The sequence below is a fragment of the Osmerus mordax genome, chromosome 3 (genome assembly GCF_038355195.1).
Source record: "Osmerus mordax isolate fOsmMor3 chromosome 3, fOsmMor3.pri, whole genome shotgun sequence".
Lineage (NCBI taxonomy): Eukaryota > Metazoa > Chordata > Actinopteri > Osmeriformes > Osmeridae > Osmerus > Osmerus mordax.
The window spans coordinates 15248908-15272820 of NC_090052.1; the positions used below are offsets into that span (position 1 = coordinate 15248908).

Consider the following 23913-nt stretch of genomic DNA (forward strand, 5'->3'; position numbering starts at 1 on the left):
TTTAGGTTGATTTCTTAGAAGTGTGTAAAAGTGTCAAGTTGAAGTCAGTCTGGCAAACGGAATCTCTTAGTACTTGCAGGGATTATTGCCTTGACATTGTATTAAAATCCACATGAGCACATGTTCTCCATATTCCTTTACGATTATGTAATTGACTGGCTAGACGATCCAGATGTGACATTCAATGAAATATTGTGATAACATTTAGTAAATAAAATCCAAGCTTATGTCTGGTTAGTGATGCCTTCTAGGAAGGAATTATGTATTTCAGAGCATTGACATCTGTTTGGGGGACATGGATCTCATAATCATGCTTGAATTTCCTCAACCCATTCCATTATCCCAACACTCCATTTACACAGTTAATGTATTAAAGTCTAAATGATCACTTCAATCAGGAGAAAATTTATTAAACTGCACAAAAGCCTTGACTTTTCGACAAGTACACAAAATCATAAATATCCCAAATCAAGTTTTACCCTTCCTAGACAAAATGTGATTTGAATCATTGTCATTTTATCGCCATTGTAAGCCTGGTTGTATAAGCCACTTAATAAACCATTTACACTTAACAGAACAATCTACATTATTAAGACACTAGATTATAGACGGTCTGTGGAGTCTAACCAAAATTATTTTTATATTACCCCATATGCATTTATAAAGAAAACCCACACAAACAATTGGGCTATTTACATTTCATTTGAATGTTTCCTAAAAACGGTTCTGTACACTACATTGTGTACCAACGTCTATAGAACTAAAACTTCATTCACGTGTTTGGCAAAGAATGTTTATAAAATGGGAAGTGAAATAATGATTAATCAATGAACTGAAAACAGGTTTGCACAATCAAATAGATGTACAATTTTAAATCAATTCAACAATTACTCCATTATATCTGTGATTTTCTTTTGCTAGGATATAAGGCTGCATGGGATATTTTGATATTCTCTTTTATTCCCTTAAAAGTAATGCAGTTTATTATTCAAATTTTGTTTTTATTGACAAATGGTCTGTATCCATTGGTCACTGTCATTGACTATGCCTTCATGGAACCCAATTCAAGACCAACTTAAAACGGTTGCATATTAGAGTAATGGCCTTTACGAACCTCTGGGTGTCATAGTTACATAGCTCAACCGTGTCTACTTGCAACAATAAACATGGAACTGACTGAAAGAGAGCGAGTGGAAAAATGATTTAGGTTAAAATGTATTACAACAACCTCTTGCCAGTATGTGAACCATTATCTTGTTGAAAATAAAAACATGTAAAATGAACTCTGTTAAAAGTTAGCTATTGAAGGTATGATGATGACCGTAAGTCCCAATAAGAACTAAAACAAATTACTGCATATTAAGGCCTAAAAATATCCTTTTAACTATAACTTGTTACAATTTGCCTCCCCCCACCAAAAAAGACTTCTTTGAGGACAACAAACCATGTCCAACTGCACCAAAACAGACAAGAGATGTAGAGCGGAGAAAACTGAAATAAATAAATACATCCATCGTTCATAGACTCATGGATTACAATATTAAGGCAATGCAGTGGCATTTTCTTGGTGCTTTTCTAGCCTTCTGTCTGTTTTAGATAATATATCGATAGCTTTACAGTTCACGGAATTCTGGACATAAAAAAAAAAAGAGGTGACATTTCACAAAAGAATTAAATAAACTAATAAGTAAAGTGTGTGATAAATAATATGCATATCAATCCATGACCAGCGCACCTTAAAATCTCCTGGGATGCAATAGAAGCAACAAGCTGCATTAATTCCCTACTCCACACCCTTCTGTACGCAATGGGGCCACATTCTAAACCCATTCAGAACACCCTGCATTTACCTTCAGAGTGACCTCCCCACAAGACGCTCTAGAACCTTCTGTTGAGCATTCTTTCAGGATATATCCATTTTCAGTCAGTGCAATGCTCAACATTGGCTAACTTGGGTTACCCATTTCGGGGGGGGAAGGGGGGGGGGGGCGGCGGCATCACTGGTGTGAGGTAAAACAAAAACAATAATAAACTGTAAATCCAAAAGGGGGTATTGTGGTCCAGAGGATGGGTCACGTCTTCACATTTAGTGAATGTAGGCTCTGTAGACAGCCGACATGTCATTGTCTGATTGGTCCAGCGCCTTCGCCCGCTTGTAGACCTGTATACAGAGAGGGTAATGTTCACAGGACAGCAAACGGAATGTTGCAATGAATGTCATTCAAAAAGTGTCGACATCCCTCTGACTATGACATCTGTATGGAACTTGCTTTGTTTAATATCCCTGTTTTTAGACAGGAACAAATGGTTTAATCCCTTTTCAGGGTCATCAAAAAAAGATTTTTTTTTAGTCTATTAATCCTTAATTAATTTACCTCGTTGGCTGCAGCCGCCATTGGAGTTGGGTGGTTGGCGGTATCGCCCATGGAAATGGCTAACCTCAGGTCTTTCTGAATGTGTTTCAAATAATAGTCTGGCTTGAAGTTGCCTTGTAATATATCTAAAATGAACAGGTAAAAAAGTCAGTGTAAATCAAAAAAAGAGATTGAATCAATTACATTATGCAAAAACTGTAAACTTGAGACTGAATGTTTAAAGTGTCATTACAACTTACAAACTAATATCAACTGCTTTCATTAATGTCATACATTAAATTAGTTATGTCAAAGTTTAGCTCCAAAAGGTATACTCCAACTTACTTTGGCATTTCTGGTCCACAAAAGTGCTTGCCATTTGACCCTGGCATAGGATGTCCAAAAAGGTCTGTTGTGATTGGCCAGTGGCCTGAGCCAGTGTCAGCCCCTCAGCAATGGTTGCCATGAAGCTGCCCTGCACCATGTTGAGGATCAACATCATTCTTGCTGCGTGCCCTGCCTCACCTGAGAGAAGACATACACGTCAGCTCTCCCACACACAAGTAATGTCCAGCATAACACTACGAAAGACAAGAAAAACAACCTACCTAGAAAGAAGGAGGTCTTGCCCATGGCCTGGAAGCAGCTGCTGCAGTCTTCATACACCGTCCTGTCTCCAGCCGCTACGATGACCAACATCCCGTCATTGGACAACTGCTGGCTTCCTGCCACAGGAGCCTCGAGGAAACGGCCACCCCTTGACGTGATCACCTAGTCATTTGATGGACAGAGAAAGTCGGCCAAACAAACAACAAAACAAAAGTGAGATGCGTTTCGTGTGATTCCAACGTTGGGTGTGTGGCTATATCGTAGTGTGTGTAAAGAGGGCGTCAAGTACCTGAGAGAGTTCTGTGATGGTCTCTGGGTCCACGGTGGACATCTCTACATAACACTTCCCTGGCCTGATCCCCTGTAGCACACCACTGGGACCAAGCACCAACTGAATGTGTGTATGAGAGAGACAGGGAGGGAAAGAGTGATCATTCTTTAATTTTTTGTTGTAAGGATTCAATAAAGAATGCAGAATAGAACACAGAGAATTCCTTCCCTGTATTCTAGAATACATTCCCAGGAAACATTCCCTAAACAGACCAAAACACAGGTCAGCGAATACCTACATCTCTGGCGGCCTTGGGGTCTGACACACAGGAGAAGGTGATGTCACACATGGAGACCACCTCAGCTGGGGTCCTCCCTAACCTGGCACCCTCCTGGATGAATAGATCACACTGCCACAGGAAGTAAAAAAAAATAAAAAATAAAAAAAAAGAAGAAGAAAAAGGATCACATTTACAGCTTATGCTGCACTATTGTTATGCCATAACAATGGTTTGCGCGCTTGAATAACCAAAATACAATGTCTCAGCAAATTTGACTTTAACCCTAACTCCTACAGCTCCAGCTTCAGAGTATGGTCTTGCAGTACCTTTTCTGCAGTGCGATTCCACACTGTGACCACATGTCCCATCTTCAACAGGTTAGACACTATTCCACTGCCCATAAGCCCCAGACCAAGGAACCCTATCCTATTGGACAAGAACAAGGCAGAAAGAGTGTGTCAATAACTTGGAAAGGACGTTTTTGACCGTTTCTGAATTTTAAACATAGGAGTCTTATATTAAAGTACTACACACTGCAGATAAATAAACCAACCGTTTATCTGTGGGGATGATGCTGCCATTGATGGCTGTGCTGTCCGCTGCCTGGATAGATGTTGTTGTGTCCTGTCCCCCACAATAACAACAACATGTTAGTCACATTATTTCTAGTACACCGAGTTTAAACAACATTTTCATCAAGCAGTGACTGCAAGCAGTAAAAAGTTAATTTCAGCACTAGCAAACGCTCTAATTGCTATAAAGGGGGCAGAATAATTAGACTCCTTCACCTCTTCAATGATCTTCAGGCGTTTGCTGATGGGTTCCAACGATGACACAGGCTGTGGACAGAGAAGAGTTAGGTTAGATGTACGTTTATAACACAAATAACCACCACTGACATTCTCCTTTCGTCAACATACTGACTGGACAGAAATGCTAATCATTGTTCAGGCTAGCCTACCGTGAGAGCTAGCATGTCACATACTTGGTCCTCATTGGCTTCTCAATGTCAATTATTTGGTAGCAAGCATTAATTCATCTAATACCAGTCATTACTTTAGTGCAGTGTCTTTGGTGTCAAAGATAGGGACTGTTTGGATTTGTAAAGAATTTATCATCATAACCATATGCTGTTACGGTTTAACGGTTACAGTTTCACTTGCGGGTTGTTTATCTGTACATGATAAGAGAGATGAGAGAGCGAGAGGTGTCTAAAATAAGTAATGGAGCTGCCAGCTGAGATTCTACCATGTTGGCTCAGGGAGAGGTGTTGTCATTAGGTATAACCTGTAGTAGCACCCAACTCTCAGAAAAGCCACATTCAGCAAGGGAAGCAAGGAAGTCTTGGAAAGTGCATGCAGAAGTGACAGAACGGGGTAGGCAGGAGATACAGAACATGGTGCTCCTCGAAGACATAACTTAAAACACAAATTAGACTACTAAAGCTTTCCAGCCAGTAGAACTGGAAATGTTACTAGCCTAAGGAACAATCTGAATAGTATTAAATCAAATTATTTCTAACATTACAAATAAGCAAATCGTAAGAGGAGAGAAAGGTTAGTCTACCGCAAGCAACAGGTCTTCTTGTTTCTAAAATCTCAAGCTATGCTCCTGCAAAACACAAAAAAGCAGTGTGCAGTGGCAAACCCCAAGGAAAAACGTTCAGCAAATGTTCCCTCTTACCTTCTCAGACTGGCTGAGCAGGAAGTGGTGGAAATGTGGGTCATCCTTTACTGGCTACAATGGAAAAGAGTTCAATTGAAACTATTCCCCATGGAGACTCATTGACCTGATAGTGTGTTCATGTGCAGCTAGCAAGATTATAGAAACATATGGAATCATAAAGCCTCAGACTCCTTTTGAAACCGATCTAATATTTAAATAAAAATATATAATCAACAAACAAAAACCTTGACTGCTTCTAGAGGCAGGTGCCCTTTTGTCAGTGCATCTTGTACAATAGTTGTCACTAATGCCAGTTTCTATAATTTTGTTAGCTGAATGACCAAAAAAAAAAACGTGGCTTTCAAAGACGTTTGTTTATGACTACTGCTCTAGCGTCTCTCAGCCAAAATATAGAATTGATGCACTAGCTCAGAGAAAGATTCTGCAATTGGACTGCAGTAACGTGCAGAAGGTAAAAAGGTTCAGGTCAGTTAAGGGAAAAGCAAGGCAAGGCAGGCTGTGGGAAGTGGTTCACCTACACTGCTCTCCCACTTGAATCCTGAGCCAGGTCCTGCCCCCAGCCTCTCAACAGTGGACGGCTCAGGGTCAGAGTCAGTTAAGTCCTTCAGGGGAAAGAGAGACACATTCACCTTTGGATTCAAAGCTGAACTTACTGACCAGAACTGCCAAGGTCCTACTAGGTGGTCGGGTGCATTCTGTGCTGTCAAGCAGTGACTGGAGATTAGCTTAAGAAGTGTGCTGTACATGACAAAAACCAATGTGATACTAAAGTTTTACTTCAAATGTAGACAGCTCTTTTTTTACTTTGAAGGATAATATGTCTGCAATGGCACTTACGGCCATGTTACATGGCCAAGAAAAGGTTTAGTCTACTGTATCTTGACAGTGGGCCTGAAGTAACAAATGCATACCAGTGGCACAGCATTTTTACTTCCATTTAACTATTTTAGGGCCTTCTTTTACCAGCTTTTAAAAGGAGCCCTCAACTGATCAGCCATCTAATACGTCTCATGTACTTCAATACCAGCAAAAAGTGAATGGGGCTAAAACTTGTTAGGGTTTCATTTAGAAGTATTCAGACTCATGTACAGAACATGTGGGCTTGGATACAGTATACCTTCTGAACATAGAGACCTGGGAGAACTTTACAAGTTATCAGTAGTTCCTGAGATTGAGGTCATGAACACAATTTCTATGACAAGATTCTTATTTAGGAGTTTCTTCTATTATTACGGTGATACACTGTAACCACATTCATTCCCTGCATTACAACCTCATACAGTATCATAAATTTGATTTGCTACAATTTCACAGTATGACTGACCTTCTCAGAAGGATCCTTGAGAGCACTGAGATCCTCGTCATCTTCTTCTAGAATTTTAAGAGGCTTGGTTGGAGTCTTTTTTCCTTTAGAGTCCCCTTTGCTCTCAGAGTTCTGTAAAAGTACAATTGGATGGATTTAGTCCTGTGGCTTTTGGATTATGATGGCTGAAGTCTTACACTGCTTATCCATTTGTTACCCTGTGTGCTGCTGCAGCAGTCCTTTTTCTATGAAGCAGCAGTGATTATTCTGTGTAGAAAAGTCTGTATTTAATTGGGCTGCAAATCTCACCTGTTCTTTCCCCTTTGCCTTCTTCAGGAAATCCTCTACTGCATCCACTGCCTGTTGGAAACGCTTGCCTTTGTTTATCTTGATCATCTCCTCTTTGTGTGGGTGGTATGGCTTCAGCTGTTCCACTTTAATCCAAGCACTAGACAGATATGGAAGAACACAGTTTAGTTAAACTCACACCCAGGGTAAGAACCATGTGAGCAGATCAGTAGTGTTGTGGAGCCGTTTACTTACTGGTCTTCAGTTCCAAAGAATTTCACAAAATGGCATTTTTTGCCTCTTGGTTTTTTCAGATCCTTTGGAGGACTCACAACCTGGGTAAACAGATCATGTAACTTTGTTATACAATTTGAATTACCATGTCAAAATATTTTGTTACATTCTAATAGGGTCCTTTGGAGATTCTTTACCCCTTTTATCGTACAGTACAGAACTGTTAGCTGTTTAAACACTTCTTACCTTTCCCGGCCACGGTGGATACCGTCCAAGTTTCCCCCTAAACATTAACAAAATGATCAGACTTCTTCGGTTAGATCGTTTAGAAGTTTATGCGTCGTCCAGATAAAAAAACTATCAAGATAGGTATTCTAGACTTTCGGTAGCAATAGATTGCACTTGATTGATAGACTAACGTCATGTTAGCTAGACAGCTAGCTAGTAAAGCTACAGTCATTGCTAGCTAGGGAGCTAGCATTACAGTACTAGTAACTTCAGAATTCTAGCAATAAGCAAAGTAGATCCAGAACCTAGTAGCTGGCTAGATAGTGCTAGCTAGTTCATTTAGGTAACCTCGACAAACATAAATAGTTACACTGTGCAATAAAAAAAACATGTAAACAACGTTGCCAGTGTGTGCACTGAAAGCGTTTACATGATCAAATCAAGTCGCGTCCGGTTTCCCTTCTGGGTGCGGTAAGCAGCTAGCTGGCACGGCTAGCAGCATTTGTTTGGGTTGGATCAACTGAACTACTACGTAGTTATTTAGTTATATTTTTTCGATCTCATGAAGTAAAATTGTGCAAACATAAAACACGACAGAGTTGGACGATGGATTAAATAGTGACGATGTTCCAACGTTAAAATTATTTTCTCACCAAACCAGATCCCCGATTCTCAGATGCACAGTCGCCATCTTACAACTTCACTGAAACGTCGCACTGAATCCAGTGAGAGGACTGTAGGGCTAGAGTGGAGAGCACACCCACCAGAAAACACATGCGCCACCACGACCCTCTAAAGTACCCAAACAGACTTTTAATTCCCCTTAAAATGTAATGTGCTAATTGCTGATCACGAACATCCTTTGATATCTGTATCAAAATTGTATCGAACTATTTAAGCAAAATATTTCTAATTAATAGTTGGTCATTTTAATGTATCTGTATTTGAATAATTAATATTACTTTATATTAATATAATATCAGTACGGAAAGTATTTGAGGACCTCAGGTAGGTTGTTTTTTCAGCCTATTTTTCATAGGCTACAAAAGTCTGCACTGTTTGTTTTTGTTTCACAAGAGAATGACAACTTATCTGACATAACACAAGAATACATTAACTGTCAGACAGTCGTGCAGGATCGAGCAATGTAATACAATTACTGTAAAATAAATCGTGCTCAATTATTTGATGGCAATATGACCTTCATAAAATAGAGGGTAACAACAAAATGTAGGTTAATCTATCTGGTAAAGATATGTAGCTGTAATCAGAGATATAAATGTCACCACTGAATTGCCTCTGATGAGTAGGCCCTACAGGTAGTGTAGCCTACAACTGTACTTATTTTCAGAAAAGTAAACGAGGACGCATATCTTCCCATTAATACAAGGTTCTTTTTATTAAGTCAGACTTAATCAGTACAACAGTTAACAGAGCAAGTATCTTAACAAGAACAATGCACATTATTCAGTATGTGTAGGCCCTATGTGTAATTCAGCAGCAAACTGGAAATATATTAAAATATTTTCTTTACCCCTGTACCCAGTAAGAAATCCAAGCTCATATTAGGGACAGAAACCCCTTCCCCCACTTAAAATCACAGTCAAAACCAGAACCACATCCGCCCTCATTTAAAAACAGAAACTTCAGGTTAGATATTTCAACTGTATTTCCATTTGAAAATAAATATAACAGTGCATGACAGATACATGAAAAGAAAACACCAATTCAATGTTAGATGAATGGCAGAATCAACATATTTTCATTGAGTATACTATATATTCCTATTTACCTATTTTATTGGATACAAAAATAATTGCTTTTCTGGTGCGCTTTTTCAGATTTCTGTCCTCATTTGGTCTTGCCTGACACCATAACACCAAATTCCTGAATGCTGATTTCTTTGTTTTGGTACTGCTGTAGCTGGCGGTTTGTGATGTTCCCAACTTTCAAGGCATCCTCGATTGAGAACTTCTTCCCAGACTTCCTGTCATGGAGAACAGAGGACTCTCCGCTGGGCCCCTTGAGTGTGATCTCTTCCCAGTCACACTCTTGGCTCTGCAGGTTGACAAACATCTTCCAGTCGATGAGACCAAGCTTGTAGGCCTCCTCTGGTCGCATCTCCTTGCCTGAGTCGGGGTCAATAACCACAATAGACCTACGGAGGTGACTTTCTCTCTGCTCTCTCTTGGTCTTCACAGTTGACAGACCCTTATGGAGCTTCTCAATCTCCTCGTCCTTTTGCCTGGTGATGCTCCTCAGCTCTGCCAGCTCCCTCTGTAGCGAGTCAAGCCTCAACTCTAAGTTCTTGCCATTCTCCATGGGTGCTGTCTGAGTGATTTGTCTTGTCTCCTTAGAAGTAATCTGGATCTCAGACTGAAGCTTGCGGATCTCGTTTTGCAGACGTTGATTCTCCAGCTGCAAGCGGTTGCTCTCGTCACGGATGTAATCCAGCTCCTTGGAGGACTTGGTGTTGGTGAACTCCATGTCTGTGAAGCGGGAGGTGAGCGTGGACAGCTCCAGATCCAGATCACGCCTTCTCCTTTTTTCCTCCTCCAGAGTCCTCTTCAATCTCTCAATTTCGAGCATCGCCTCGGGATCTTGCTCCACCTGCACCTTTTCTGTGCGCACAACCTTCTCCTTCACCTCAATCTTCTCCAAGGTGACCTGCTGCTGGATCAGGATATTAAGCTCCTTCTCCAGCAGGGTGCGCTTGTGCCTTTCCTCCTCCACCTGGAGCTTGAGGATGGAGTGCTCTTTCTCCTGTTGAGGGTCCTGCTGCAGCACCACCTTCTGTTTCACTGTCACCTTCTCTCGATTCTCCTTGTCTCGGATCTCCAGCTCGTTAAGTCTGACCCTCAGTCTCTGGATCTCCAGCTCAGCATCACGTCGGGCCCTGCGTTCGCGTTCCAGCTCTTCCAGCTGAAGTTCCAGTTCAGTTTTCTGTCGCTGGAGGCGGTAGAGCTCCTCTTTGAGGCTCTCTTTCAGCCTCTGTTCGTTGTTGATGTTTTGAGTGAAGGTGTTACACTCGGCCTTCAGGACCGGATCCTCCTCCATCTTGACAACCTCCTGCTGAACAATCTTCTCCCTCACCTGAGACAAGTCAATCTTCCTCAGCCTGATCTTCTCCTCGTTGCTGGACCTCTCTCTCTCCAAGTCCAGGCGTTTCTTCTGTTCATCTCCCAGTTTTCTTTTGAGGGTCTCAATCTCCTCCTTTGTCTTCGGGTCCTCTCTGTACTGCAGCACCTCATTGACCACCTCTTTGGTCTGCACCTGAGGCTTGGTATCCTTCCATCTTTGAATCTCATCTCTAAGCTGCCTGATCTCCATTTCTGACTTCTCCGTCTGGTGGGTTTTGTCCACAATTTCATTGCGCAGTTTCTCCAATTCTCTCTCTGTTTGCGGATCAGTCTTGTACTTGATTACCTCTTTGATAGTCTCCTTGATCTCCACTTGAGGGCCTCTGTTTCTCAGCATAATAAGCTCTTCATTAAGGCTCTTCACCTGGGACTCTTCATCTCTGAAACGCCTTTGCTGCTCCACCAGGTCCATTCGGAGGGTGGCAACCTCATTTTCGGCCTTGGGGTCAGGTCGGACAATTTCACGCACCTTCTCTTGAACTATGACCTTGGACTTCTCCTCTTCCAGGCTGACAATCTTCCTCTGGAAGTCAGCCTTCTCTCTTTGAGATGACCTACGTTTGGCCATCTCATCCTCGTGCTGCCTCCTCAGGTTCTCTACCTCCCTCTCAAAGGCGATGTCTTTCTCCACCTTCAACACTTCTTTGATAGAGATCTTCTCCTCTGCCATGGCTTTCTCCTTCTCCAGCCTACGAAGCTTTTCTTGGAGGAAGCGCAGCTCATCTTCCAGCTGCTTCCTGCTCTCAACCTCCTTCTGCTTCCGGTCCAGGAGCATACGGTATTCACTCTCCAGCTGAGGGTCATTCTGGACCTTGATCACTTCCTCCTCAGTGATCACTTCCTGTTCTCTGGATTTCTCTGCAGACAAGAGGGTCACTTGTTTCTGGATTTGGATCAACTGGTTGTCCTTGTTCAGCTTTTGCCTTCTCAGCTCTTCCAGCTCCTCTCGAAGTTTGCGCACCTCCTCTTCCTGGCCTCGGTCTCTTTCAATACGCAACACTTCTTTCACAGTGTACTGCTGGGCCCCCTCTTTGATCTCTGTCTCAATACCACGGAGCTTCAATCTTAGGGACTCCAATTCGTTCTCCTGGATTCTTGTTGACCTGCGCTCCTCCATCAGCTTCTGCTGGACCTTGTGGACATCCTCATCCAGCTGAGGATCTGGAACCTTCTTTATCAGCTCCTTCTTGACAATAGTATCCTGGGGTTTTTGGCCTTCCAGAACATAAATGTCCGTTTGGATGGACTCAAGTTCTTTCTCCAGTTGCTCTCTTCTGTGGACCTCATCTGCCAGCTGCTTTTTGATTCTCCAGGGTTCCTCTCCAGGGGCTGCAGCATTCACTGATTGGACATTGACAGACTGGACCATTGTGATCTCAGGTTGCTAGAGAGGAATGAGAAGATTTATATTAGACAGTGGTGCAGTATTAACATTTGAGATGACTGAACATCTAACAGTTGGTCATGTTAAACTTTCACACAACAAAAACGAAATAGCTTACCTGATTCAGGAGGCTTTGAGTAAACTCCAGATTCTGCAGCCTTTGCTTGTTAACTGCATTCACCTCCGTGAATTTAGCCTCAATGGCAGTTTCCTATAAACAAAACGGCATTCTTTATTCACTCGTCATGACGATGGTAAAGCCCCAATTAATTGACGGCAGAGCAGAGGTCTTCACAATACTTAATAATAGGTTACTATTTTAAAATAACCTTTCCTTACCTCTGCCTTGACTGTCAGTGCAGGTGACTCCAGTCTGCTCCTTTTGTATGTCTGAGGGACTAAACCATCTTCAAGGTCCAGAATAGCCTTGAACTTTTCAGTTTCATTCTCATAGTCCTTAAAAAGGGAAACACAAAGAGAAACTCATTCATTAACAGTATTTTAACAGTCTACTTGCATACCACTCCACTTAACAGCCTAGCCATAGTTTCAAAGTGGGATTATCAGCAACGCTTATTACTGTACCTTGACAGCTTGCTGGTAAAGCTGGGCATTTTTTGAAACATTGTTCAAGTCAGACTCCTTCCTTGCGATATCAGAGAGCAGGTTCTGTGAAAGAGGGTCATTGAAGGTTCATACAAATGATTAAACAAGTGACCTTTGAAAATAAATGATATTATATGTATAGATTTTTAATTCAAAACACGTCCTTCAGATCATTAAAGACATACTCTCTGGTTCTTCAGCTTGGTTTCTACTTGTCGGACGTCATCAGTTTCACGAGGTTCATAGTTTGGAACGCGTGAGAGCCAGCTGTTCAGGTTGTCATACTCGTTACGATAGTTGTTGTGAGACATCTTGGCTCTCTGCAGGCTCTGGGACCTGAAACATAACATACCTTATATTACCTAATTGTGACAAACCACGACTACACAGCTTCCTCCTGAACAGGATAATCACATCATAGCGGACAGAGTGTATTAAACACAAGCATCCCGTCTTACCGGGTGTCGATCTGCCGGTTGAGGTTGTCATAGCGCTTGCTGAGCTTCTGTACTTCGGCCTCCTGCCTCTCAATGTCGGGGCAGTGTTCCTGCAACTTGGTGGCCATGGTGTCACAGCTGCCTTTGGCTGTCCGGAGGTTCTGCTCAGCTTGTGTCACAGTGGACTTCTTGGCTTTCAGCTCTGAGGCAATATCCTGTTGGGACAAGAAACCATCGTTCGGTGATATCCTATTCGTAATATATAGAATAAAATACATTAAAAAGCCAATTTCTTTTACTTTCGTGGGTCTTCATGACAACATATTTATGTGAGCAGGCCAATGTTACGTTATCTTTATGATAACACATTTTGTTAAACTTACAGCCAGCTCACGCTGTGTTCTCTCCAGTGAGGGGATGTCTGCTGGCGCAACCTCCTCTCTCGCCAGTTTGTTCTCATAGGTTGACAATAAACCTTTCCCATTCTGAAGAGAGTTCTCCAGGCTGTTAGAATTCTGTAGTCTGTAAAAAAAAGTCAGTCACTACAATAAATGCAAGGACGTGAAGTTGCACATCAAATAAATAAACATAACTATTTGTAACAATATATGTCCTTCATCCAAAAAAACACTTTATGATAAATAAATTAAATGTGCAATAGGTACAGCTGACAATTAATCAGGCTTGCATATTTAGTTCCATACTTTTCCTCTGAGCACTTAAGCAGCAGATCGATCTTGTCATGTTTCTTGTTGGCCTGTTCTACTTTGGCATGGAGCTGAGAAGCGCTGGCACATTTGGGATTAGAAGTCAGGAAGGTTGTCGACTCCTTCACTTTAGTGGTCTTCTCCAGCTCTATCTTACTGACAGCAGCCTTAATGTCCTGCACATTAAGAATTCAGATAAGAATCAGGTTTCTTATAACTCCAGGGTTATTTTACTTTTTCTAGAAGAGTCTTGAAAACAATATCACAAACATCTTATTCGAAGGGTACCATGAGTAGCAGTAAAAATAGGGTTTACAGTGAAGAAAGATGGAAAGGTAGGCTGTGTGTGTGTTTCCATTATAAAAAGAGGAGCTACCTTCATATCCTGTAAGCGATCAGCACTATCCTGCAGTGGCCTGGTCTGTTCTAGAGGGGGGCGCACTCGAGTATAGATGGCTTTTTCCTGTTTGTCCAGATCACTAATAACCTTGTCCAGACCAGCCATCAGCTGGCGACACTGCTGCTCCTGCTTGTCTGAGAAGACACACACATACACAGATATTACGAACATGGATATGGTTACGTATTGTATTAGGGCGTATCAGCTGGACAAATGAACAAGCTGAGCTAACCGGCAGATCCCTTTCAGGCAATAGACAGAAGACTATGTTATGTAAATGTAGGAGTTTCTAGAGTTGTTAAGCTCCATACCACTGCCGCTCCCATCCTTCTTCTTCTGCTCCTCCAGGCTTTTCTGCAGGGTTACCTTGCTGCCAGACGCCTTCTGCTTGATGCTTTTCTGCTGGTTGACTAAACTGAAAACATAAAAGATACAGTATATTGGGATGTACTGTGGACAGGTAGGAATAAGGTAGGAGCAGGACAGGTAGGAGCAGGACAGGTAGGAGCAAGAATGCATCTGCAGACACGCTATTCTCTCCTACACACACACACACACACACACACACTTACTTGTCGGAGACAGACACAGCTTCTGGGTCAGTGGGAGGGATCATAAAGCAGATAGCAGGGGCAGTGAGCTTGCGCCCGGCTGCATCTTTCACATCCCATTTGGCACCGTTGTTTTTCAGCAGCGTGTACCTCTCTCCACGCAAGATCTGACCCTACGCGGGACAACCAGAACACAACAAGGTGTTAAACTGATCCTAAGTGAAACCCTCAAGATAGACTCAGTGCTGTGGTAAAGAACAGCCAGATATCCCATCACCTTTTTAGTGTGCTCGTGGTCATCTGCATCTGCTGCATCACCTCTACAAGGTGTACTGCCTATTTTTGACCCCAGTGGCTAAGGGCCGTTTCTCCTAACCCTCCACTGATCCCTTGAGCAGGACAACCACACCCCGACACAGGGTTTTAATCACTGAGGCACTCTTAACTGAACAGCTCTCTCCTAGGTTTTAGGCAAAATCCACTCTTCCTATGCACTGATCCCCTAGAGGCTTAAATAATATACAGAGCAAACGCTTGGGGTTTCTTAAAGGATTTAAATACATTAGGACACAAAACCAAAGTTAGAGAAGTAGAATTAAAGGACCGGGGGAAAGAAGGGAAAGTAGTGGCGGTGTACAGTCGAGGAGTGCTTACTCATGATAGCAGTGCTTACTTTACACTTAGGGATTACAGAATGACTGACAGCAGAGAGAGAGAGAGAGAGAGAGAGAGAGAGAGAGAGAGAGAGAGAGAGAGAGAGAGAGAGAGAGAGAGAGAGAGAGAGAGAGAGAGAGAGAGAGAGAGAGAGAGAGAGAGAGAGAGAGAGAGAGAGAGAGAGAGAGAGAGAGAGAGAGAGAGAGAGAGAGAGAGAGAGAGATGAAGAGTGAGTGAGAGATAGAGAGCAAGACAGAAATGGAGAGAGGGGAAATGGGGAGAACAAAAGGAGAAGATGAGAATCCTCTGCACAGAGGGAGCAGGAAGAAAGGACAAAGACACCGATAGAAGGACTAAGATAAAGAAATAAGAGAAAACACAGAATGGGGTAATATGCTGCGGAGAACCGGAGGAGAAATGGGAGGGGGCTGTGTGTTTGTCTGACAGTCCCTCAAGATCTTCCAAGATAAATCCGATCAAAACAAGCTTGAAAGACAGCGGCCAAGAGGGATGTCAGGAAGTTTGTACATGTAGCCACAGCAACACCCAAAAATGACATACCACTCCAACTCGCCCCTCTTTTTTATTTTTCTCTCATAGAACTAAATAGGTAAATCTCATACTGTAGTAGACATGTAACTAAATCTGCTTTAATTGTAATGAAAGACTACCCCATTCATTATCTACACCTCTCCGGATACTTAGGATCCAGTAAAAGGAGAAATGAAGGGCGATGTACGGGTGCGTTTGTGTTCAGTACCTCTTCAGTGTCGAATTCACACAGCGCTTCCACTGGGAGGAGCTTCTGGGGCGTTTCCCTGCGGAACTTGAGAGGCAACACCTGCAGGCCGCGCTTCTGTAGCGCCCTCACACGCTCGTCAAAGTGATCCATGGCCTTCGCCTGGTCCTGAATGGGCCAATGCACAGACACGCACAAAGGAGAGAAAAAAAGTGCTCACAAATTCTTGCAAGTCTCAAGTCCTTCCAAGCAGAAGTCAGATCGCGATGTCTTTAAACGATGAAAATGGGAACTACATTAGACTTGACACTATAGGTTGGCACACATCTTTTCAAACAAACAGGACATCAGGTTCCTGGTACTGTAGGACTGCTTCTTTGGGTCTCAGTCGGGGTCACTTACGTCCAGTTCTCTGATCAGCCCCTCCATCTGGTACATGTCTTTGAACTCTGGGTTGTACTTCTGGCTGACCTCTGTATCCAGCCTCTTCAGCAGATCCTGGGTGTCCCTCGCCTCCTTGTGGTACTAGACACGCGCGCACACACACACACACACACAGTCATCAAGGTCAAAGTCATCATTCTGCAGAGAGGGAGTCACATCTGGTACTCAATATGTGCACAATTTGCAGGTTAAATATGCCAACAGTAGCTGAAAAGCCACAAATAGAATTATGCCCTGTAGTTCTGGTTTTGTGAAGGCAATGACATGTTAGTGTTTGTGTCTGTGCGTGTGTGTGTGTGTCTGTGAGTGCATACACCATGAGTTCCCTGTCTCTCACCTTGTGGTACTCATCCATATGTTTGAGGTGGTTCTCCTCACAAATGAGCAGGTTGAGGTATTCCTTCCAGTCAGCATGCACAGCCTCCATGTGAGCCTGCAGGAGAGAGAGGGCACCAGGCTTAGACTACAAACATCTTTCAAGACTGCCACGGTACTGGAAAGGGATAGCTACTTTTAGACTATGCTTTACTGTATACGTTTCTGAATGGAAAACCCTATTCTAGTGACGTCTGAATATCAACATATGAACAATGACAAGTGTCAATGGCTTAAGTGGAGCAGAATTCAAATTATCTTGCGATAATATAACTAACTTAATTGCCCCTTAAAACAACAGCTGGTTTTGTCTCAGGAGAGCAACTGACAGCAAGTCCCTGAACAAACCTCAATGACGTTCTTCCCAGGGTGATCACTGGCAATCAGTTTCTCTCCGTCATCATTCAGCTTGGTGACGGTGGCCTCCTTGGACTCCAGACACTTGCTGATGAAGTTCTGTTGCGAAGGTGAAGACGCATTACAAACACATTGGACAAAGGATGGGGGATTGAGAAAAGTTACGGAACGAGTGAAGGGGGTGAACGAGTGAGAAAGAGAGCGAGTGAACAAGTGAGTGAGCGTGTGCAGAGGTACTGATGCTGCAGGTGGTTTGTGTCCTTGCCTCGTACTGCCTCTGGCGCGCAGGGTAGTCCAGGTTGGTGTCGCTCCAGTCGTAGTGGGTCCTCTCGTCTGCCTGCTGGTCCATCCAGTACAGCTCATTGGTGCAGCGCTGCATGTAGTCCTTCAGGCTCAGCAGGTGGCGCTGACGAGCGCCGGAGTTAGCCTGGAGGGAAGCCAGGTTTAGACAAACAAAACTGCCAATTCATATTTATGGAAGCACACCCACATTTACATAAGAGCACCCACATGCAGTTCTCACACATAAACATGCCATTGTGTGGCACAGATGGGTATGTAGTACTGAACAAGAGAGACTGCATTAGGAACACACAACACATCTTAATGAGGTTCACTTATTCTTACCAGGAGCTTGTTGTACTTCAACTGTTGTCCACCAACATAGTCCTACAGATGGTGACAGAGTCAGAGGCAAGAAGTAGGTGACAGACATGTTTTGACTCTGTCATAAGTCTATGTCATCCACATTATTAGTAGTAGTACTTTGTAAGCGGCTGGTGTCTCACCTTGTCTTCACTGTTGGTGATGTGTGGGGCCAAGGCCTCCACCTCGCTGTGGAAGATGTTATGCTCCTCCACCTCGTTCTCAATGGTGGGCAAGTCCTGGCCAAAGCCCTTGTTGTTCAGGTTGCTCTGGTGGGGAGAGGCAGTTAGAACTGGTTTCTGCATGGAAACACTTCTGTGTGCTAGGGTGTGTGTGTGTGAGCGTGTGTATAAGCGTGTTTGTGTGAGTATGAATTTCCCTCTCACCAGTTTCTCATCCATGATTTTGCCCCAGTTGACGCTGGGCATCCCTTCAGAGCGGGTCAGGTGGTAGATGTGGTCGTGGTCCTCTCTCAGCTTCATCACTCTGTCACGCAGTTGCTTCATACTGAACACACACACACCCTCAGGGTCAGACACTTCACACTGAACACACACATCATCAGGGTTTGGGTCATCCTGCAGTTCGATTCACGGCTACATCTAGTATGCGTCCATTGTCTATGTAATGTACATCCATGTTTGTAACGAGTATCGATATCTATATATATCCCTATATATCTATATCCAGTGGATCTCATCTAGTGCAGATCTCTTACTCCTGCTCGATCATCTCAGCCTGGGGGTGCTGCAGGCGCTTGGCGTTGACCGCGTCCTCGTCCAGGCCCTTGAGGAGCTCCAGGGAGTTGAGGATGCGCTTGTTGGTGTCATCCTGGTACAGAGGCGGCTTCCCCTCGTTGATCTTGCTCACGTCCTGCGAAACACACACACACACACAGACGTTAACGGGCAGCCGTGCTTCCCGTCGTCGTTCCCGGGGGGGGGGGGGGGGGGGGGGGGCGCTGTGTTCCAGGAACACAGGAGGGGCTGCACCCGCAGGGGGCGGCCTGTACCTTGTTGAGGTTCTGCTCCGTCTCATAGATGTTCTTCTCCACCTTGTCTGCGTTCTTCTGCAGCTTCTCGATCAGAGTGGACAGCTCCGTGCTCTGCGTACCGCTGCACAGGGGGGAGCACGAGTACAGGGGTTAGTCGCAGCCTGCTGGTAGGCATTCGCTAATGTGCGATGAGCAAGAGAGCGGTTCCTAAGCCAACGTGAATGGAAGGTCTAAAATACGGATGGGGATCTGACTCGAAGGGCTTTTCTCGGTGCTCTTTTGTGTTGTTAACAGACTCTTTCATCCAATATGGCTTCCATCAAAGTCCATGAAGAGGATGAGAGTTTCAGGATATACTTCAACGCTAAAGAAACCAGTGTCCTTCATAGTTCCAATAACAGAACATCCTTTCAGTATTATATGCTTATCAGGACTATTGTTCTGCAACCAGTAATGGTACAGTACAGTACAGAACAGCTATTGTCTCTTCTTATGCATGTATGAACCTAGGAGTGTATTTGCTTAGTGTGGTTTTCATAAACCTGAGGGACCCAGACAGAAAACATGGGTTTGATGATTTTCAGTGTTCAGTATTTAATCAATATTATGAATTACTGTAAAAAGAAATCTAAAGATAAAGTGGATGCATTTCTTTGTAAAATGCTACAACATCCTCTAAGTCGGATACTGGGAATGGGATTGCATTACATCAAACTACGTGGGGAAATAACTAACAAATACACAACACATCATTTACATCTATTTTGCTGACCTGTACATTGTGTCTGCACAGTACTGTTTGCACAAGAGGCAGAACCAAAGTGATGTGAAGATTTTCAAAGAAGCACCCACTGTATGTTTACCGGTGAGTCTCAGTGAAACACCTGCCAAGTTTCCACGCCATCACCCTCATTGTTTTACACTGTTCACAGAAGCGCACACACAGCAGATATTCCACTGCTCTGCTCCACACGGTTCTAAGAACTTCCCTCAGCCAGAACACTGCCATCTGAACAGAGATACTGTCCTGGCATTTTCTTCATTTGAGTATTTTATACTTTTAACTTTCTAATTATTCACACATATTTACTATGAAGATACGCACCATACAAAACTATTTGCGGGGGCGATTTTAAGACGATCAAACATTCTCATTTTCACACACTCTCCTACTGCACTGCATGTTGGGAAAATGCTTTGTCTCTGACTCACCTCAAAATACACTCATTTACACTTTTTGGATTTTGTTGAATGTGATCTCCAAAAATGTGTAGGCTGCACTTGACCAACTTGTACACAATTGGCCTGACCTTCCATGTCTGTATTTCATGCACCCAACATCCAATGGCATAATTATTGCTCATGTTCAGATGTTTCATGTTGCATGCAGGACAGTGCAATGTTACTGACCACCTATATTCAAATGGTACATACGCCCCCCAAAAAATATTCTTTTGTTATGAAAATGCACCATAGAAATGTCAATTTTGTCAGCTCTCATCTTTAAGGAGTGTTCCTACCCTAGAGAACAGGTCTAACAACTTTCTCTCCCAGGAGAGACATAAGCCTATCCTTTATTAACATACAGAATGTCAGTTGGCTTTCTTAGAATCACTATGCTACCCTTCAGGCATCAGACAAGACTAGAACTGTATGTTTAATTTGAAGCATCCTAGCTTCTTAAGCTCTGCTTTTTGGCCTGCAGGTCAAAACATCAAATCTAACAGTGACACTTGCAAATGAAATATATAATAGGGCATTTACAGGTGATTGAGACAAATTGCTTTGCTGTTGAGACACTGTGTGTGCATGTGTGTGCAAGTGTGTATATTGTGTATATATGTGTGAGTGTGAACAAGTGATCCGGGATTGAGGTTGATTTTCTTTTCCTGAAACAACTTGGTGGGTGGTGTCATTCCACAGCTTTGACTACAGTATGCAAACCCCTAGAATTATTCTGTAAGTGATAGTCAAGTTACATAACCTGTTTTGGCTATTTAAAGCCAATGTCATGATCATATTTATATTTAAAAGTGACTTTTAAGTTCAAACCTTTACAGCCCGTTGAAAGAGGAATGCATTTTAAGACACTTTTTGTCCTGGCACGTCCAATAAATCTTCAGGCACATTTTACCCCTGTCACATCATTAAATAATGATAGACAACCAGCTTACCAGATGAAAACACACACACACACACACTTCACAAAACCAAACTGAGTGCTCCTACTGCAAATTTATTTTTGCCAGATATTTTCTTCAGCAGCTGTTTTGGTATCTCCCCAGAGTTTGATATACTTGATAATGACATCACCTTGAAAGACTTTGATTGCCAAACAAGCTAGCAAGCTATACAATGTACCCTATTTGGGATTGTTGTAAACCTCACAATCCCCATGTACGTGTGTGTTTTGTTCTGGTGAAGGAACTGAAAAGTCATAATTTGCTGGAGAAACAACAAGAACATAATGGGACAAATTGAAACCAGACATTGACAACTATGACTCATCATGGGCGTAGGGGAGCCGCACATGAGATTCAACTCAGCCATGCCCCAGATCCAGTTCTGGTCCTTGTACATCTAGTTCTAGTTCATACAGCTCATTTTCTACTCTCTGTGGTTAACTGGATAAATACCACCTCTACCTAGCTCTCAGTCTTTTAATATCTGTGACAGATACGAACCAATCTCTTGCATGTGGCTACTTACAACACCATGCTTATCTGTTCATTAGACAAGGAGTAGTTACAAGGTCTAGGATGCCATATTGATGAGAGAACAGGGAGGGGTCCATAATGGGACTAAGTAAAGTCATGTAAAACAACTAGATCCTGCCAGTCGAACCTGCTAAGCCACCTGATCTATACAGATGTGGGTTGTCATCGTCTGCAAATATAACAGCAGTCTGCAGACTCCCCATAACTCCTTCATGTGTTGATAATGTAGGTTTGTTATCAGCTTATCCTACAGCAGACCCAGACTCACTGCAGGAGACACATCTAGGTCAGGAAGTCTACTGTAGTCTGTTTAGCTTGTTCTAACTTAAAGTTCTCCCCAAGATGTCACCAACCGGTTCCTTGGCATTAGTGCATAAACAGGCTTTGGCTTTAATCACATACAATGGTGAAGGTGGGGCTGCACTGGCATAGCTAGGATTCCAGCCTACTGCACCATGGTACCTCCCTCTCTGTCAGGGAATGCACTGGAGAGAGGGGAGCTGATGAGTATCACTCATGTCTTCCAATGCACTGACTTTACTGTGTGTTATAGCGTTACTAATATGTAATTGCAATCATTTGACATGCTTGGTATGATCTATTAGAGTTTCTTCCCATCCGCTGTTGGCCTCTTCAACAAGGCCAAGGGTTCACACTGACTTTAATGACAATGTCTTAAACACTTTGCATTTTGCACTGCATTACACAATTGTATCTTTTGTACCATTTGTATTTTTTGAAATATTTGTAATTTGATATTGTATATTAGGGCAACTTTATATTTTATTTGATATTTTATTGTATATTTTATTTAAATTCTAAATCCACTTAGTATTGCTAGTTTACGTACCCTTAGTATAGTTAGACCTCCTATTTAAATTTTTAAGATTCCTATATGTTTAATGTATGCACCTTCCTGCCAAAGCAAATTCCTTGTCTGTGTAAACTTTCATGCAAACCCATTCTGATTCTGATTCTGATTAAAGGTCAGGAATGGCTATCAATTAATAACAAATGAGACAAAGTTGTAAGAAAGTATTCTAACCGATTAGTGTATACAAGAGTGGCTGTTTCAAGGGCCTCCCAATCCCTGCTCTCCATTCACTTGTTGAGTGACAGCCTACATGCATGCCCTTATCTATGCACTTACAATGTGGGCAGAAAACGTTGACATAAACTGGGGGAATTTTAACGTGAAGAAACTGATACATGTTTGTAACGTGTCACAAGGCAGTGGCTCTGTTTTTAATTAAAAGTGTTGAAACTAGGCAAATATGTTCACAGCAGACGGATAGTATATTATGTACCAATTTACACATATGAGCAAAATCCAAGAGTAATGGCAATGTATTTTATATATGGCGGAGCTTGAAAATGAACTATTTATAAATGGTTGGACATATAACAGTTTGTCCCAAATATTTGTCAGCCAAAGTTATCAAACCTGTTACTGCTACTTCTTGCATATTTGCCACACCCCTAGGTAAGGTTTAAGGTCAAAGTATTGGCTTTCAATGGCATTGAAATACTATGAATTTGTGTCCTGTTTGAAAAAGATAAGTAGAGACACTTTTCTAACATAACTTTTAAGACTCACGTTTTTGGTTGCGTAATTGTCACGCTATTCTTCGATGTCTTCTTCTTAAACATTTTGACAGGTATCCCTTCCCTGTGCACCTGTCAGGTGGTTCTAACAGTAAAACAATCCCGCGGAGAATTGCGTCGTCTGCTACAAAGTTAACTCTTCTGTCTGTGCGAATTCCGCCGAGACGGTGCTCTGGCTTAGATTTTTCTAGCTTGATGCTTAGATGACAATTGTCGGACTGATAAGTGGCTCCCTCTCACCAGCGAAAGACTCAGCAGTCAGTAAAAACGAAGCACCCTCACCTACTCTATCTCACAAAAATATGGGTTGGACTAATCTTTTTTGTGGCGCATACCTGTCGCCTATCAACTAATGGGCGTTGGCCGCTTCCCGCCCACTTCTACGTAATCTCACTCAATGTTTTTTTTAAAGTTACTAACCATACCAGTTTACGTTTTGAATTCGTTTGAAAACTTTAAGCTTCAAAATGTCTACAAAATAATTACTTTGACGTACTAGGATTAAAGTACAGTCCTATCTGAAACCAGCGTTGAAACGGTCCGGTTGTTTCAATCATAAACCTACTGTCCAAATAACATTTTGTCAAAGAGTATGCAGCTTTTGTAAGCTGGACAAATTCCAAAGTTCATAGGATAGGTCTCTAGCTTCTTGACATACAGAACTATTGACAGATGTCACAAATTGTATGTTTGGGATATGTTTTTCGGACAGCACTGGAAGAGCCTGTTCAACTTGCCATAAAACTCAAACGCAGTCTGTGTGTCTGGTTTTGTGTGTGTGTTTGGTTGTGTGTGTGTGTCTATATCTGTGTCTGTGGATGGACTGACAGTGAAACTACTTAAGAACATACCCATCAGTTCATTCACTTGACTTTGTCCTAGAAAGTCCGAAGGAATTTTGGGCC

At 42.6% G+C, this 23913-nt stretch overlaps 2 protein-coding genes across 4 annotated transcripts; both read right to left on the reverse strand.

Annotated features, from left to right (window-relative positions):
- Nucleotides 1–385: 385 nt before the first annotated feature.
- glyr1 (glyoxylate reductase 1 homolog (Arabidopsis)) lies at nucleotides 386–7972 on the reverse strand. Of its 3 annotated transcripts, XM_067232880.1 has the most exons (16): nucleotides 7907–7972; nucleotides 7272–7308; nucleotides 7047–7126; nucleotides 6813–6951; nucleotides 6525–6635; nucleotides 5719–5802; nucleotides 5198–5251; nucleotides 4303–4353; nucleotides 4068–4138; nucleotides 3841–3940; nucleotides 3533–3643; nucleotides 3253–3354; nucleotides 2963–3125; nucleotides 2700–2879; nucleotides 2376–2500; nucleotides 386–2161 (listed from the first exon to the last, which is right to left on the reverse strand). In XM_067232880.1, the coding sequence occupies exons 1-16, from the start codon at nucleotides 7942–7944 to the stop codon at nucleotides 2087–2089; spliced, it is 1521 nt and encodes a 506-aa protein (XP_067088981.1). In that variant the 5' UTR covers nucleotides 7945–7972; the 3' UTR covers nucleotides 386–2086. The 3 variants fall into 3 exon arrangements, with proteins under 3 accessions (XP_067088981.1, XP_067088982.1, XP_067088983.1); XM_067232881.1 differs by lacking the exon at nucleotides 5198–5251; XM_067232882.1 differs by lacking the exons at nucleotides 5198–5251; nucleotides 5719–5802.
- Nucleotides 7973–8627: 655 nt separating this feature from the next.
- ppl (periplakin) lies at nucleotides 8628–23304 on the reverse strand. The gene is made up of 22 exons (XM_067232689.1): nucleotides 23001–23304; nucleotides 18705–18807; nucleotides 18411–18565; nucleotides 18079–18199; nucleotides 17836–17961; nucleotides 17675–17716; nucleotides 17313–17474; nucleotides 17039–17146; nucleotides 16653–16748; nucleotides 16274–16396; nucleotides 15893–16039; nucleotides 14500–14651; nucleotides 14239–14342; nucleotides 13904–14061; nucleotides 13525–13703; nucleotides 13204–13342; nucleotides 12842–13035; nucleotides 12569–12719; nucleotides 12363–12446; nucleotides 12117–12233; nucleotides 11896–11988; nucleotides 8628–11777 (listed from the first exon to the last, which is right to left on the reverse strand). Exons 1-22 carry the CDS (start codon nucleotides 23051–23053, stop codon nucleotides 9105–9107), a joined length of 5280 nt encoding a protein of 1759 aa, XP_067088790.1. The 5' UTR covers nucleotides 23054–23304; the 3' UTR covers nucleotides 8628–9104.
- Nucleotides 23305–23913: the final 609 nt, after the last annotated feature.